Below are 18,144 nucleotides of genomic sequence, written 5' to 3' on the forward strand. Positions count from 1 at the left end.
TCCTTGCTGTTAGTGCAGCAACCTTCTTCTGAAACGGGGGACGTTGACGTGCAAACTCGTCCTGCTTGCCTTTACCGTCAGGCTGACGGGGTTGCTCACGTCCTTGTTGGGCACCCCGTCCTTTGCCACGTTCTCCGCCACTGGACTGCGAGACCGATGTTTCCTGTGAAGAACGAGGAGAACGTTGTTCAGTAACCTGAAATCTATCAGGTGACCTAATACAAGTGGGATCGCACAAATCGTATGTGCGTTCACCAGTCGCCTGAACTGGAGACGCAGGACGAGACCCCTGTTTCTGTTGCTGCTTCCCCTGTTTCTTTGTTCGCCAATTTTGTTTAGGAAAAGTTGGACGATCGTCTTTAACAGACAAGCTCACCTTAGTCTGCTGTATCAAGTCTGGAATTACAATATTTGGCTTAATCCCCAAAATACTGCGGCCAATAGTCTTATAGGCTTCCACAATAATTTTAGGCAACTCTCGGGGCTTATCGAGCTCATCGACGCGGGCTAAGCCATTAGCCACTTGGAATTGTACCGCATCTCCCTTGAGATTACCAAGGACGAGAGAGGCAACCACGGTGAACACACAGACAAGCCGCATTCCCAACTCGACGGCCGCCTCCGGACCGTGGTGATCTTGAACATGTTTAATGTCGGAGGGAAGCACCGCCATAGATGGGGTGCCAAAGCACTTCGAGTAGGCCGCTGCAAAAACCTTACCCCATTTGACACAATCGGACACTTCTGGGACTAAGTCTTTCTGCAAACTAATGGTGAGGATCCTGTGTTTCTCCACAGGAGTAGAGTGCGGAAATACTGCTTCCAGCTGGTCAAATTTCTCAGCAAGCCAATAAGGCAAATCATCCTTATTCTGGGGACGCTTGCCCATTGCCGAATTAACCATGACGGGGCTAATAACAACCGCGGCTTGGCCAGCTGGCTGTCCCGCAACAGCAGGTGCTCCCACCTGCACGTTGCGCGAAATGTATTGCACCAAAGCCCTATATACAGTAATCAGGGCTGTATGGAGGACACTCAACTCATCCACCGCAACATTCAAATAGCGGGGATGAGGTGTAAATCCGGCCATCACGGCCACGTGGCCCCTGGAATTGACAAAGGGCCCATTCTAACCGGTGTAACCGCATGGGGAAGGGCGCCATTAAACCAAATGCGATGCTGCCAGGCCGAAATAGGAATTTCTTGCGTCCTATATGGCGTGTAGTTTACTGGGAGGCGCGTGTGAGTATAGGAATAAAACGTACCATCATCCGCATTTACTGCCGGCAGCGTCACCCAAGAGTAAAAAACTCATCGGGGTAGGACGCATCGGCACTCACCACAAAAATAACAGCCATCCCATCGTCCGGCACCCCAAACTGCGTCAAATGACGCCGCAGAGGTGTACGGCTATGCGCTGCAATATCGACTGCCATAAGGACACAGAAAGAAACAACAATGGATTGTACAGTAGCACAAGGGTTCAGAAAAAAAACCTTTTTAATTAACAAGCTTGAGAGAACCTATCGTACTAATAGGTAGGTTATAGCCGTCACTCCCGCTTTCCGGAAACAAGAGTGAGGGTGTTGTGGACTAGTATAAGCACTACTAAGGCGTTTCAAATCAGAAGACCAAACGTTAGGTGCGCCATGTTGCAGGGATTCTGCTCATGCACAGAACTATGCGCAGGAAACCAGGACCTCAGTGAATTGTGGTGTACCAAAAACTCACCTCAGTACCCAGAACCCCAATCCGACTAGCATCAGTGTCCCATTCGTTATCCGTATTCTCTCGGAGCTCCCAATGTATAGACAACCCAGAACAAGCGACTTAGAGTACTCTCAGGAATGGTGGGAATCAGAAATACCTGTTTGTTATTATTCTCATATCAGTCCACAACAAGAGTAATCGGAGACACTGTAAAGTTTAAAATGTTTATTTTGTAAACTACGTGTCCTAAGATGCAGTACTTTGGCTAACATAAGCAGACAAATGTTTAAAATTAAAACCATCAGCATTGTTACAATACCATAGAAAATGAAGGGAGAAATCATAGTATAAATGACAGTGGAATACAGCCACCTTCCCTTCACTATTAAGCTAGTATTATTAGACTAATAGAAAGTCTCTAGGTATGAATGGGGAACCCCATTCCATAAAGATCAGCTTAGGTGAATCACATCACAGGATCAGCTTTGCTCTGCGCCTGGAAAAGTCCTTCTCCAGGATGTGTATGTAATGCATGCAAACTGCAATATTAAAGGCTCTCGACTTTCAGGTATTTGCAGCTGTGTGCGTATTATGGCTAGAGAGTGGGCCGATCAACCTGAACTCAAAAACCGACATTGTTTGGCGGCTCAGAGTGTTTCTGCACACAATGTTCAGACCAAGGTCACAGTGCACGTCTAGGGATGTGAACAACAGACCGTTCTCATGTGAAGAAAAGGCAAGCAAGCAGTTTTCAAATAATATGTCGCTGTAGTGCCGTGTGCAAAAGCAGCAAAAGTGGCAAGATGGTGTTTCTAACATCTAACGCACTTATGCTAACATAGCAATGTATGTATCTAAAACGCTGCCTCCACTACAGTATGACATGACAAATGTCATATTATCCGATTAGGAAAATGAGTTCGAGGCATATGAGCTGTGGAATTCATACTTGTGTTGGGCTCGGATGCTTGACCCTTGTTGTTGTCGTCTTGGAAGAAGCCTTTTGTAGTCACGAGATAGGTGACTCCTCCCTTGGACGATAGTGCGCATGGGAATCTACTCCATCCTCAGATTGTTTTTTTTCCTCCATCGGGTTCGGGTGTAACTTCAGCGCTCCGGTTCGGTACCGTATTTTTCAAACCTTTCGACGCGCAAACCATCGCAAACTCGACGGTATTGTTTTTGCTCGCGTACCTTTTGACGCGCTAGCTCACATACTCTATTCCGGTCGTCAACGTGGGCCACTGGAACTATCGACGCCATTCGGCTTACGGCTAATGGAAAGGACTCCATTTAAAAAATGCCCCCAGTGTGGAGCTAAATTCCCACACAGTGACCAATACAAGGTCTGTAACCTCTGTCTCTTGCCCGAGCACAGAGAGAAGAATTGCCAAGCCTGCGCCTCCTTCCAGTCCAAGAAGACGATCTGTGATCACCGGGCTCGACGACGACACGTTATGGTGCAACAGGCTGCTCCGGTGCCAGAGGACAACTCCGATGAAGGCCACGACGTTCCAGAGGCAGAGGATTCGGAGGATCTCGACATCGTATCCGAAGCAGATGACTCCCACTCCGATTACCACATCACTCCAGGTCAGCTAGTGAGTACAACTGCCCCTGTCCCAACCCCACCCCAAAAACAAAAGGCTCCAGTCAAGACTTTGCATGAAGGTCCTAGTCGCGACCGAAAGAAAACTTCAGAAGCCCCGCCCACGGACCCGGCTCCGAAGACGAAGGAGAAGCCTTCCGGCGGCTCGGGACCGAGCAAAACGCACGCCAGCGCCCCAAAAACAGTGCCGGCACCGAAAGCGGGAGCACATCCTACTCCCGCGGGCTCCAAAAAGGCCTTGGCACCCAGAGAACAAAAGCCCTCGGATCCGAAGGCACCTCGAAAACCTTCAGATCTGAAAAAGATTTCGGACATGACATCAAAGCTGAAGGACACAAAAACCCCTTCTACAGCTCCAGATCCAAAATCTAGACCACGTTCGGAACCGAAAACATCGGCGCCGAAAGCTATCATCGAAGAGGAAGAACTATTTCTGCTGGATCCCATCGATCCAAAACAAAAAACTCTCCATGTGGACCCTAAGACAGGCCATATTGTCAGCATTCCACACAAGAGGAGGAAATTGGACACCCCACACATCCTTGAGGTGCCTGTGAAGAAAAGTGGCTGTGCAACTTCACCTTTAAGACCCTCTTCTCCTGTTCTTCCTAATAAGGCTTTCTCTCCTCCAAAGTCTCCCATAATTCCCCCATATTTACCACCACAGAATGATGATGACCTAGGGGGTGGGGGAGGAAATAATGACCCTTTCACTGATCCTGATGATGACACTGACATACCACCAGATCCATGGGATGATTACAATGTTCCTGTAGATCCCCCAGATCTTCCTTATCCAGATACCCGACTAGGCCTTCTCCCCCAGACGACAACATTGGGTTTAGTCCGCTTATTGATAGGGCTGCCCAATATCATGGCGTCCAAATGCATACAGACCCCACAGAGGAAGACTTCCTAGTGGACACTTTTGCACAGTCTCAAAAGACAGTACAAACACTGCCCATGCTCAAAGGTGTCATCAAACATGCTCCAGACGTATTCAAAGAACCAGTCGGGACCAGAATTCTCAATCCTCGGATTGATAAAAAATATAAACCTGCCCCTAATGATCCCACCTACATTAAAGGCCAACTCCCCTTGGATTCCCTGGTAGTGTCCAATGCTAGGAAGCATGCTAACTCAAACCTTCGGTGATACTCCACTTCCAGACAAAGAGTCGAAATTACTAGATGCTTCAGGCAAACGAGATGCCTCCCAGGCAGCTAATCACTGGAGGATAGCTAATGCACAGGCATTACTTTACAGATATGACAGGGCTCACTATGATGAACTTGAGACCCTCAAGCAGCACTTGCCTGACCAATACAAGGCCAAAGCCAATGATTTGATTCAGGAAGGCAAGTTTATCAAAAACGCATCCATTAAATGCGCCCTTGATGCAGCAGATACCGCGTCTAGATCAATCAACACTAGTGTGTTCTTAAGAAGGCATGCCTCGTTGCGCATTTTCAGGGTTCAAACAGGAAGTGCAAACTACTATCCTGAATCAACCGTTCAATCAGGGTCAAATTTTTGGCTCGGCTGTGGACACCGCTTTAGAAAAAATGAAAAAAAGACACAGATTGCAAAATCCATGGGAGCATAACAGTCTCCATCTACACGAGACTCCTTTTGCCGCTCCTTTTATAGAGGCCCATCCAAAACAATCCGTACAGACACTGCTTTTTCCTCCTATAAAAACCCCACACAAACATCCCCCAACAGGGGATATTTTAGAGGAGGGTACAGGGGAAATAATAAGGGAAGAGGCCGAGGTAACAACACTCGTGCCTCTCCCACTAACAAACAGTGACTTCCCTCCACACCATTCCACTCCGGTCAGAGGGAGACTTTCACAGTTCCTACCTGCATGGAATTTCATCACTACAGACAGGTGGGTAAGACAAAGTATCCAGTAGGGTTACTGCCTGGAACTTACTGCAAGTCCCCCAACATACCGCCCAAATGACGTCCAATGTCCGCTGAACATCTGACGCTCCTGAAACAGGAGGTTCTCTCACTGCTTCAAAAGCATGCAATAGAGGCAGTCCCTATAGAGCATCAAGGAACAGGGGTCTACTCCCTGTATTTCCTAATCCCCAAAAAGGATGGGACTCTCAGACCAATACTGGACCTCAGACCTCTCAATTTCTACATACAGTCAGATCATTTTTACATGATCACTCTTCAGCAAGTCCTTCTCTGCTTCAACAAGGCGACTTCCTTGCCACATCAGACCTCAAGGACGCCTACTTCCATATTCCCATACACCGGCTCACAGGAAATATCTAAGGTTCACAGTGGACGGCCAACACTATCAATTCAAGGTTCTCCCATTCGGAGTAACCACAGCACTCAGGGTCTTCACAAAGTGCCTTGCGGTAGTAGCCAAACAATGGCAAAGACAGCAGATTCATGTGTTTCCATATCTGGACGACTGGCTCCTAAGAGCCAAGTCACACAGTCAGTGTGTTCACCACACTCGCCAAACAATTGAGCTGCTACACGATTTAGGGTTCACAATCAACCACTCCAAGTCACATCTACAGCCCTCCTACATACATCAGTATCTAGGGGCCACAATAGACACTTCCAGAGCTGTAGCATGCCCCAATCCAGCCAGGATAGCCAGTATGCAAACTCTCATCTCAAAATTTCAACCACAACACTCCCTTACAGCTCGAGTGTTTATGCAGCTCATAGGAGTGATGGCATCTTGCATTTTCATAGTACCTCATGCAAGACTACAGATGCGCCCCTTACAAGAATGCTTAGCACGTCAGTGGAACCAGGCTCACGGTCAACTTACAGATCTGGTGTTGGTGGACAGCCGCACACATCGCTCTCTGCAGTAGTGGAACACACAAAACCTTTCCAGTGGGCGGCCGTTCCTAGAGCCAGTTCCACAGATCGTGCTTACAGCGGACGCATCCCTCACCGGCTGGGGAGCCCATCTCCTAAACCACACAATCCAGGGCTGGTGGACCACTCAACAAAAAGTGCTCCACATCAATCACCTAGAATTACAGGCAATATTTCTAGTGTTAAAAGCATTCCGACCACATCTCCTCAACAAGCCTGTCCTAGTCCGCACAGACCATATGACAGCAATGTATCACATACAGGAACAAAAGAGGAACGCATTCTTTGTAACTGTCTCTTCTAGCGCAAAGCATATGGCGGAGGGCCATTCCGCAGAACATATATCTTCTGGCAGAACACCTTCCAGGAGTCCACAACCATATTGCGGATCTGCTAAGTCGTCGGACACAGCAGATACACGAATCGGATCTTCATCCTCAAGTTCTTCAACCATTTTCCCAAATGTGGGGCCAACCAGACTTAGATCTTTTTGCCACACACGCAAATGCAAAATGCCCAACCTTTGCCGCCAGGTTTCCACACCCGTTGTCCAAAGGCAATGGGATATGGATGAACTGGTTAGGCAGATTTGTGTACGCTTTTCCGCCACTTCCACTCATTCCGCTAGTATTACGCTAGCTCAAGCAACGGTCTCTCAAAATTATCCTAGTTGCTCCCGCATGGGCACGGCAACCATGGTTCACAACACTCATCGAACTCTCTGTAGTTCCACACCAAAAGCTGCGTCTCTCCCCAAATCTACTGACGCAGAACCATGGAGAGATAAGACACCCAGATCCAGTACAACTGAACCTAGCAATCTGGCTCCTTAAGTCCCAGAGTTTGGTTACCTTAACCTCCCACCCGACTGTATGAACATTATCAAAGAGGCCATACGCCCGCCTATTAGAGCTTGCTATGCAGCCGAATGGAAGCGATTCGTCATTTACTGCAATAACAACGCAATTAACCCGCTAGATGCTTCCATTCAAAAGTCATCTGTTATTTACTACATTTACAAAGATGTAATCTTGCATACTCATCCATAAGATTACATCTACTGCCATTGCCGCTTACTTAAAAAACAGACAACATTTGTCATTGTTTAGAGTACCTGCTATCAAAGCCGTTTTGGAAGGCCTTAAAAGTATAATCCCACCCAGACTGCCTCCCTCTCCAGCTTGGAACCTAAACATTGTTCTTACTAGACTCATGGGTCCCCCATTTGAGCCTTTAGACAAATGGCAATTCTCAGGAGAGTAAGTGAGATCCAGGCTTTAACCATACAAGAACCATTCTTACAGATACATCGTAACAAAGTGGTTCTTAGAACAAATCCAAAATTCCTTCCAAAGTAATCTCTGCTTTCCATCTTAATCAATCGGTAGAGTTACCAGTATTTTTCCAAAACACTGATTCTGTAGCGGAGAGAGCTCTTCACATGCTTGACGTCAAAAGAGCTTTACTTTATTACATCGACAGGACTAAAGCCTTTAAAAAGACTAAACAACTGTTTGGAGCTTTCTGTCCACCTCATAAAGGCAACCCCATCTCCAAAGCTGGGATTGCCAGGTGGATAGTCAAATGCATTCAAATATGCTACCAGAAAGCAAAACGCACATTAATAATTCCCCCTAGAGCGCATTCAACACGAAAACTAGGGGCTTCCATGGCATTTTTAGGGAACATTCCTCTAGAAGACATTTGTAAGGCAACGACCTGGTCTACTACACACACCTTCACCAAACACTATTGTGTAGATGTGCAGGCGAAGCAACAAGCTTCTGTAGGCCAGGCTGTTCTTAAGACACTTTTTCAAACCACTGCAGCCAATACAGGTGACCACCGCTAGGGGAGACACTGCTGTACAGTCTATGCACGAGTATGAATTCTGCAGCTCATATGCCTCAAACGGAAAATGCTACAAACCAGTATGCATCTGTTCTTGGCATCTAGAGCTGCAGAGATTCATACGCCCACCCGCCTCCCCGGAACCTGTATCTGCTCCAGTGTTATCTTACTTGGATACATTCACATGGACATCTTTTCTGTTTCTTACAAACTCCATCACTTCCCATCATGCTGAAAAACAATCTGAGGATGGAGTCGCTGCCCATGCGCACTATCGTCCAAGGGAGGAGTCACCTATCTTGTGACTACAAAAGACTTCTTCCAAGACAACAACAAGGTGCAAGCATCCGAGTCCAGATGGCGATCTATGCACAAGTATGAATCTCTGCAGCTCTACATGCCAAGAACAGATGCATACTGGTAAGTAGCATTTTCCTTTTGCCTCTTAGAATTTCTTGTTAGAAAAAATTTAAAACATTCATTTTTAAAATTGCCCTTCATCGTGGCAGTTGATTTTAATTTCATGGGCTGCTGAAAGCCTGTTTTGAAGGGCACGTAGCCATTGAGCTCACCAAGAAAAGGCACTACTGTTGTAAATGTTTCCTTTCATCCAAAGAGCATTAGACTGAAAAGTGCACCTTTGAAATTACCTTGCAGTTATAGTGGGGCCTCAGGCCTGCAAGGTATCTAGTGGCCATACAGAGTGCAATAATGCAATAGGCTAGAATGAAAATTACTGATCGGATACCTGAGGAATGGTGAAACCAGCTTAGGCAAAGTCAGAAGGCCTCGTATCTAAAAGGCTAAACTATTGACTTTGATTTTTTTTCATTGCCCCTCACATGCAAACTGTTAATGATGTGCCACGTGCGCATGCATGGCAGGAAATCTTGCACTTGTTTTTCTATGAAAGCAAATCCATTCCAAGATGGACATCGATGCACATGCATGCACCCCAGCATGCATGCATTGTGTCACATGGCAGCAATTTTACTATTTGTAATTTACTATTCTAACATTTTATTTTGAACAATAAAAAAAAGTCAAAAAGAAAATGTGCGTGAATGCAAGTAACAAGCAGCCATGTAGCACTTTGCAGCCGTTAGTCCTTTTTTTTTTTTCTCAAACAATGGAAGTGGGACAAGAAGCATCAAGGAGCAGGAAAGAGCGAGCGGAATACAAGGGTTGCACAGGGAGGAGGCAGAGAGACCAGAATGGGTGAGCGCTAGGGAACACGTACTCTCATGGGGTGCTAAATATTAAACAGTTTAATGAATTTAGCAGTGGAAGGATATATCCATTCCAACTAGAAAACTGTGAGACCGAACTACTCTGGGCTGGGCTGGGCGAACACAAGAATAGCGAGTCCAGGAGAGGGGTGTGGGGGAATGTAAAGGTCCCAGGTCCCCATGCTTCGGATTGCCTGTGTCCCCAAAAATTAGAGAGGAGGGGATAGGACACAAAAACTATGCCGTTTGGAATTTACGTCATAATGAGAGTACATACCAAGTTTCTCTTTGGGCTAAATGCTGACAAAGAAATGTATGTACATTTGTGATAAATGCAGTGAAAAGGAAATTGGAATTACCTTAAATCATGAATTAGCGCATGTACAAAGACAACTAAATACTCGACTACCAGCAGTCTGACTACATTATAACAAATATGAAGTTGGACACTTGGCCCTATTATCTGCATCACTTTCCATTGTATATGGCTATCAGTGATATTTAAGTATCGTATTGTGTACATTGGAATTATTATATAATAGGGCACTCGGCCAACACAAAATGCCAAAATCCAAGCCAAAACGTCTAGAGAAAATGTGACTTTAAAATCAAAACTCTCCAGTTACTGTATACAACTACATAACAGCTCTGCTGAGACATTTCACTTTTATTAAAAATGCATATTTGAGATTGATACAATAGTGTGTGTGTGTGTGTGTGTTGTTGTGGTGTGTTTTCTCTTACATTCAACGGGTGCAGCTACTCGCAGAGGCGATCCCACAGACCATTGTGAACTTCTAAAAGGAAAACATAGCGCACTTCTTTCAAACTTTATTTTAAAAAAAATAAAAAAACACCATAAACTGACAAACGCGTTTCGGCCTTTGTCAATTTCAGCATCTTCATTATCCGCCATCATTTTTAATCCTTCAGAACATTTTACTTCTGCTAAAGAGTGTATCATCACAATCAACAATGGACCTCTGTATCAATTGCAGCTTTGTAGAATGTAAACAGGGCAGCCATTTTAAAGAAATGTTCATCTTCACATACTCTGTGTTCCATATTCCATCCTTCTGCAAATTAAAACAGTAATGATATATATGTATTTACATTGTTATACCATCGACATACATTGCAAAAACACTGTACCTTTTATTCTTAAATATTTCATATTTCATTCCATTACGCCCCAAATGAGCTTGGATAAAGTGTCTTAGTGCTGATATCTTTTCAAGTGATCTTTGATAAAGCAAATCTGTGCACTAAAACCCCAATAATTCGGTTTATTACGCCCTATATGGACTCGAGTAAAGTGTCTAAGTGCCATTGTAAACTTATTAATTGATATTTCATAGAGTGACTTTATGCACAAACAGTCCAGAAGGGTATTATTTCCTTGAATATACCAATCTTAATACAGTCGTTCCTTGACCTTTAAAATCCCTTAATTAATTTCATTGTGCCTTGTATGGGCTTGGGTAAAGTGTCTAAGTGCCACTGTAAACTTATTGACTAATATTACATAAAGCGACTTCATGCACAAGCAATCCCAAAAGGAATTGTTTCCTTCAATATAATAGTCGCTCCTTGTCCTTAAAAATCCTTGATTCCTTCCATTGGACCCTGAATGGGCTTAGGTAAAGTGTCCAAGTGTGAATGTAAACTTATCATATTATGGATACATAGATCAATTATGATGACCCCATGCTGATTATATCTAGCACCCTTGATTCTATCCTGAATGGAATTCTGTCAAGTGCACTAATGCCTACATGTATAGTATTATCTTATCTCACTAACAATTCATGCTTTATGTAATTCACAAAATATTATATACTGAAAACACACCGTAAAGTTTGTTGGAGCAAAACAAAAATCAGAGAACCCGTTACTAGGGTAATTTACACGGACAGTGGTTGAAAATCATGGAATTAAAGGCATACTTTGAGTTGCAAGTAAATATGAATTGCTGAGGGTCCATTCTTGTTATGCCGCTTTCATTCCTCCTAGTAGTTTGACTTGTATCATGACGAGATCTGTAGCACAGTGATAACTGGAAATGTTTACAGTGTGTCTTGTGTTGTTATTTTAGGAAGAGTTGGAAGAACTTTCAGATTTCAAAAGAAAAATACAGACGAGGACGTTGTAGAGTTTGACGCTGATGCACTTTCTTTCGGCCAGGAAGAAGATTCTAAGCCAGTTTCCTTATCTAAGAAAACTGCTGAGAAGTTGGAGTTTACACCTGATGAGTTAAAACATGCGAACTGGTTTTATGACACCCCAGGAATCGTCAAAGAGAATTGTGTAAGGATTTTTTTTAGATTAATGTTTGTGCAATTTTAGAACTACTATAAGTAGGGATATGGAGCTAAAATGGGCCTATAAATAGATTAATGTTCTATTTCCTCGGCAGTTCTCTATAAACATTTCTTATTTTAAGGAAGATTATTGTTCAAGGGCATGCATTTTGGGGACCAGATGAGCTTTTCTCTGCTATATGCTATTCCAAGAAGTTCCTGGGTGTGCTTAAAATTTTGGGTTAAAATCTTCTGGGTGCAGAAGAGGATCACAGGTGGTAATTGTGGTAAGTTGCAGGTATTTTCAAGGTTCCCAAAGTCTTTACCAAATTGAGTTGCTCATGTAACCTTTTCCCTAAAAAGACTGATATAAGACAACAGATAGGGCAGGAAACTAACAAAAAACACACATATTTTGAGGAGGTGTTGAAAAAATCTTTACTCTTCATGGAAAAAAATCCCTATGGATACAAAAGGATTTTTTTTTAATGCATCATATGTACTCCCAACAGATTTTCTGCACTGCGGACAGTCCCCAGTAGTTAGTTTAGAGGTTTGTAAATATATATGAGAGGCCGGACATTGTCCCTGAACCTCCATCCCCTCACCCAACTTTTTTTTTTCCAGGGGCTTCTAGTTTGTGAGAATAGTGTTTAACTTTTAAATGCTGGTAAAAAAAACACCCTGAAACCCCTACCGCCCTGGTAGCAAACAGTTGAATGACCACTCGGGAATAGTGTTAATTATTCATTTAGGTGTTTACTCTACCTGTCATATAAAAAGTGCCCATTGCATGCACTTTAGAATATTGTCATAAATGGGGTGCTTAAAGCAAATAATTATTTTTTCTGTCGCAAAAATGAATAGGAACTGCATAGGGCAATGCAAAGGGACCGAAATTGCATTTGTAGGCCACAGATTTTTGAAGTTTTGCAGTAGATGCCACTTCGCTGGGGCAAAGGAAAAGTAGGAATAACCATTAGAATAAAAGAAAATATTTTTTGACCTAGAGAATGAATTTGAATTCCTCATTGCACCCTTTAATCAATGTAGCCAGTTGCTCTGACATAACTAAATTAAATCAGCTATTGACTGCTCAGAGGAAAAAAATGGTCCATTAACCATTCCAAAATTCACAGATCTCACAAGAGGTATATTTTTAGACTAGACAGTGGTGATGAGGCAGAATACCATGCATGCGAGGAAACAATCAGAAAGCCAAATAGATGAATACTAGTTTGCCAGATTATATGCAAACTGATGCAGCATTGTTTCCTAGTCAGGATTCTGCGGTCTCATTTGATCCTTTGTAGTTATGTGGTGTTCCAAAGCCCACTTAACGTGCCTGCATGCGCGGTGGACTTTCTTATACAATGAACAAATCCTACGCCATCTTTCAATGGTTGACGTGTCGATGCACATGGCTGCTTTCCCATGATACTGTGAAGTGCTTCAACTCATGGTAATTAGTAGCTGTATGACAAGGTAAACACTTATGTGATGCACACTTCTTGACGGTATGCTAGGCAAATTTGTCCCTCCTGTTTTCAATAACACAATTGTGAAAGACTTGCATATGGGCAGATTGTGGTCAGATGAAGGGGGCATCGATCTACAGTAAGTTATTCACAAAGACATGCGTATTGTTTCAGGGTGGGACAGCCTCTGTCGTCTTACTGATGAGGGGACTAACTATCTGGTTATAGCACCGACATCATTGACTTCCTCCATGATCCTTGTTTATCTAGATTATTCTTCTAATATTTCCACCTCCACCCTGATTTGTGTTTAAATCTACTCTCTCTGGCTCCCGCCCGTTGGATTCAACCTTGCACACCATTCAAGAAGTACCTCCTGCTGCAGTGAGTGTATTAAATCTAGCATCAATATTTAACTACATGTACATGCCTGGTTGGTCATCATCGCCCGAATCACCTGTAATGTGCAGAAGACTCATAGTGATAGTTAATCAGTGTTTATTTTCCTGTAAAGTTCATAAAATATATTAACTCTCCTTAGTCGACTTCTCTCTTCAGCCGACATAGATTTCTTTTGCCTAATTAAAGCTTTCAACACTTACGCTGTTGACATCAACATAGGTAAGGTTGCCCAGAGCATCGCCAAACGTCATTTATATGTCCCAGCACCAGTTGCAGTTAAGATGGCATCATGCATTCAGTAAGAGTCATGAACTAATGTATTTTCCAATTTCATTGGCTAACACCAATGTGTATCCACCCTCTGCATTGAGATGAGTGCAGAGCTGCGTATGTATAGAGATGATTGAACCTGTTGTCCTTGGTCCACAGGCATACTTGAGCTGACTCACCTGAGGCCACAAAGTCAATGACAGAACCAACAACACTTTCTGTGATGTTTTATTTCCAAATACTGTGTCCCCTTCATCTGGATAGTGTAGAGTACATATATAATTTTACAATCAAGCACAGTACTGACTTTTTGACTGATGTTTCCTCACATATATAGAATCCTGTCTTCTTATGATGACGCAAACCAGTGTTTCACATGTCGCTTGTAGTTCTTGGGATTGTAATCTAATGTGATTTCTTTATACAGTTGAAACCACTGATAATGGTTGTAGGTGTCTCCTTTGCAATGCTTTCAAAATGCGATGCAAAATGTGTGAGAAGTGTAGTTGTTTTCTCATCGATGAGCTGTTTATTCAAATGCTTATTATTGTTCCTCTATCCGCAAAAATGGCACATTGGATGGTCTGTCAAGGGTGCCCCACTGGTCACAGGTTGCAACAATTCCAAGTCTTAAAAAAAAAAAAAAAAAAAAAAAGATATTGACCAGTTTGCATCTCGGAAAATGAAAGTGGTGAACTATCTGAAAGAGTCAAATATGCATTTGCATTTGTGTACCCCTTTCGCATTAGCCTGTTACGGACAGAAACCTGTTACTCTAACATCCGTAAGTTGCTGACATCTGAAGGCGCTGTGCTCTTTGCATTCCAGGTCCTTACTCTTTTAAAAGACAAAGAAGTGAAGGTAGTTTTGCCATCACGTGCCATTATCCCAAGGACCTTCGTGCTGCAGCCTGGCATGACTCTGTTTCTGGGTGCCTTGGGTCGCATCGATTTCCTGCAGGTAAGGATGGCGTCTGAGAGGTTTATATTCCAAAACAACAAATGGTCTTTGTTTCCTATGAACCCCAGAACCAAGTGTGGCTGATTCTACTTAGATGCTTCCTACGAAGCATGGTGGTTGCTGGAGGGTCATGGTGACCTCAGACTTTTCCATTCTGCAATGTATGGTGTCTGTTCTGTGGTCCCTGGTTCTCTTCAGCTGGTCTCAGAGGGCAGTACCTTTCGAACCAAGTAGTGAATGGTTTACGTATACATGCACAGACGTGATGATTACAGGCCCCAGCTAGGCCCGCAGGACACAAGGGTTCGCTCTCCTGCAATGGAATCTATAAGGAAGTTGGCACGGAAACTGCAAAGTACAAAGACAAAGTTTATTAACCCTTAAGGGTGGTCCTACAATCCATACAACACCCTTCAGTATTGCATAGAGTAGCACAAAGAACTTGCGTACACGGTCCCCTTTTATACACAACAGAGGGGCTCATAAGTGGGTGGATACAACATGAGGCAAGGAATGTTACCTTTTATGGACATTTTCGATACAAGATCAATATGTGGGCGGAGCTGACACACTCCTTGAGCCCGCGAAAACATGGTCAAGCAAGGACTAACTGATAACAGATGTGGTCAAGCCTGGGCATGCGCCAGGCGGACAAAGGAACTATTTATAGACTGTTACTAGGCAGATTACAAGAGCAACTAACACGAAGATAGGACTCTTCTCATGTTGAGCACGTGGAGACTTGACAATACAAAATGGAGTCCAGACTTTAGTCAACATAACGAAAGAGACATGTTCTAAGGAAGGAGAATTCATGTCTTTAGTAAATGCTTAATCACATCGTGGTTTCAATTTACAACAGACGACCCTTTCAGCATTTACTGAAGACATCCGGTTTGTTAGGATAATCATCGTATATGTCAATTGTCATCATTTCTTCTACTTCTTTAGCTAAACGTTTCTGATAGGTGACATTGGCAATAGCTTTCTTATCGGGAATACAGAATGATACACATAAGGAACAGAGCAAAGGACCACATTGGACACAGATGCAACAAGAAAACAGAACTGCTATAATTATACAGAGACCAGTTAAAACCTTCCAACCCCAAGCAGTGATCAATGCCCAAAACCATCCAGAAAAGGACCAAGTGCCGTTTTCTGTATGGATTTCAGCTGCAATTTTATGCAACCTGTTGATTGCATTATAGACTGACGGCGTGTGGTCAGGGATAAACAGACAGCAACTACTTCCGATAATTTTACAAGCTCCACCTCGGTCAGCTAACATAACATCTAACACCATACGATTCTGCAATGCAACAATTCTAGTAATCTGCAATTCTTCCGTAAGATTCCCAAGAGCAGCAGCGGTTTGGTTTGTCACAGCCTCTACCACTCTTGTTAACCTTCGAACTTTCCTACTATTTAGGGCAGCTCCAACGAAGAAAAACAATCCTAAATTAAAATCAATGTACTGCTGCAGACTGGTGTCAGTCTGATCCACATCATCAATTGATAGAGTACGTTTATACCTATTTACAGTCACATTATTTAACAACTTCAAATCCTTATGATAGGATGCAGGTGCCAAAAATACAGGAGGCAATAGAAATGCTACATAACATACTCCGGACCAACCGGCTGGCAAACGGTAATAACCTTTATTTCCGCATACGAAGTATGTATTATGGGATGCTAAGAAAGTACTGTTATTCAGCCCATCGATGTTTAATATGGTAATGCAATCACTAACACCAACAGGAATATAACCCACACTCTGGACACACAGGTCCGCTTGAGCTTGTGCCACTTGAATCACAAATCTGTCTTTTCCCACAGTGTCTCTGGTGTTCGTGAAAATATAAGGAATCGATTCATTGTCTGGTCGATACTCTTCACATTCCCAAATTGTCCCATTCGCTTGCGGATATCCATCTTTATCCTGATGACATTCTTTATTGAGTCTGAAGAGTAATCGTCCCACTGTGGGTTTCCGGGTGGCAAAAAGCAAAGTGTACCATGCTCTACAAGAGCCATTATGAGAGAAAGGAAGAGGTATGAATGGCGTTCCTCCTTTCTTCTGATGAGCTGGCATCATACCGCATATCCAACAGTTCGTGGCATTCGTGGCAACGTGGGTATGATGCAACATCTGGATGAAAGTGTTATTCAAATAAGACTGACGATGCTTCAATTCTTGATACGGAAGGGTATAGAAGTAGTGCTCCTCAGGCACTGGAGTGGTCCACACAAGTAACTCTCGAGCAGGAGTCACATCCTCCACAAACCATGTGGTTATCCCAACAATAGCTACTGTGAGCATAAAACCTGTTGCACAAAGAATTTTCTTTTTCTCCATGTCAGAATAAAGAATCAATATCTTCCTGAAACTAAAAAGGTTTGTCAGAACTCTTCCCCTTGGGCAGCGGTCGATTTCTTCACCAACGGGCCAAGACGGGTGTCGCTACACTAATGCAGGGCTGATCCCCCCCCTTGCCTCATTGGCTCTCCGTTTCACTAACCCAAGGGCCGTTCTGACAACATGTCCCGATACTGAAGGATTCACTTTCTTGGCCTGAGATGATATCGCTTTCCTCCAGGAGTCGCGTGGTCCGGAAAGAGCTCCTCAGCGTCGTTCGGTTCCACAGCACGGCCTTTCTCTGTGGTCAGAATCTCTCGTTGATCGGTCAATACAGCAGGCTCCACCAATCCGGGCGGTACTTTGCGGCAGTGCAGGGAATGGATCCAATTCTTTCTGTTGGAAACTCGCACAGCCGTCCTCGTTGCAAGTAGGACTTGCTCAGGACCAACCCATCTCGGCTCCAGGCTGTTCGTCCTGTCAAAGATTTTTATCATGACATAGTCGCCAGGCCGGAGACTATGTCCTTCACCGGTGGACCGATCAGGGAGCGCCTCCCGGACCTGTTGATGAATAGAAACCAAGTTATCCGTTAACTGCGCCAGATAATCATTCATCATTACACAAGGTACATTATACACAGTCTTAGGTTTTGGTGGACCCCAAATATTCATTGGGCGTCCAAAGACAATCTCGTACGGTGTAAGACCGGTTCGAGAGTGCGGTACCGACCTAATTGACAATAACGCCAGTGGTAAAGCATCTGGCCAAGTCAAAGATGTCGAAGCTTGGATTTTAGCGATCTTGAGCTTCAGTGTACCATTATACTTCTCGACTAGTCCTGCAGATTGAGGGTGAAACACTGCGTGGAACTTCTGGGTGATGCCCAGACCCTTCAAAACATACTTTATAACATCCGCTATAAAGTGGGGTCCGTTATCACTCCACAGAAGTCTACAAACGCCATATCGAGGGAAGAACTCCTTCAACAGCATCTTGGCGGTAGTCATTGCAGTATTGTCTTTCGTAGGGTATGCCTCAACCCATTTGCTAAAGGCACAAACCACTACTAGAACATACTTCAAATTGTTACAGCGCTCAAGCTGGATGT

General features: G+C 43.8%; 1 protein-coding gene across 1 annotated transcript in view; it reads left to right on the forward strand.

Annotated features, from left to right (window-relative positions):
- NOA1 (nitric oxide associated 1) overlaps positions 1 to 18,144 on the forward strand; it is a 91,312-nt gene that overhangs the window by 42,090 nt on the left and 31,078 nt on the right. Inside the window, exons 4-5 of the mRNA XM_085641184.1 lie at positions 11,357 to 11,568; positions 14,540 to 14,671. Coding sequence (XP_085497310.1) covers positions 11,357 to 11,568; positions 14,540 to 14,671 — 344 coding nt within the window. The remainder of the gene's footprint in view (positions 1 to 11,356; positions 11,569 to 14,539; positions 14,672 to 18,144) is intronic.

This window comes from Triturus cristatus, chromosome 2_2 (genome assembly GCF_964204655.1).
Source record: "Triturus cristatus chromosome 2_2, aTriCri1.1, whole genome shotgun sequence".
NCBI classification, from domain to species: Eukaryota; Metazoa; Chordata; class Amphibia; order Caudata; family Salamandridae; genus Triturus; species Triturus cristatus.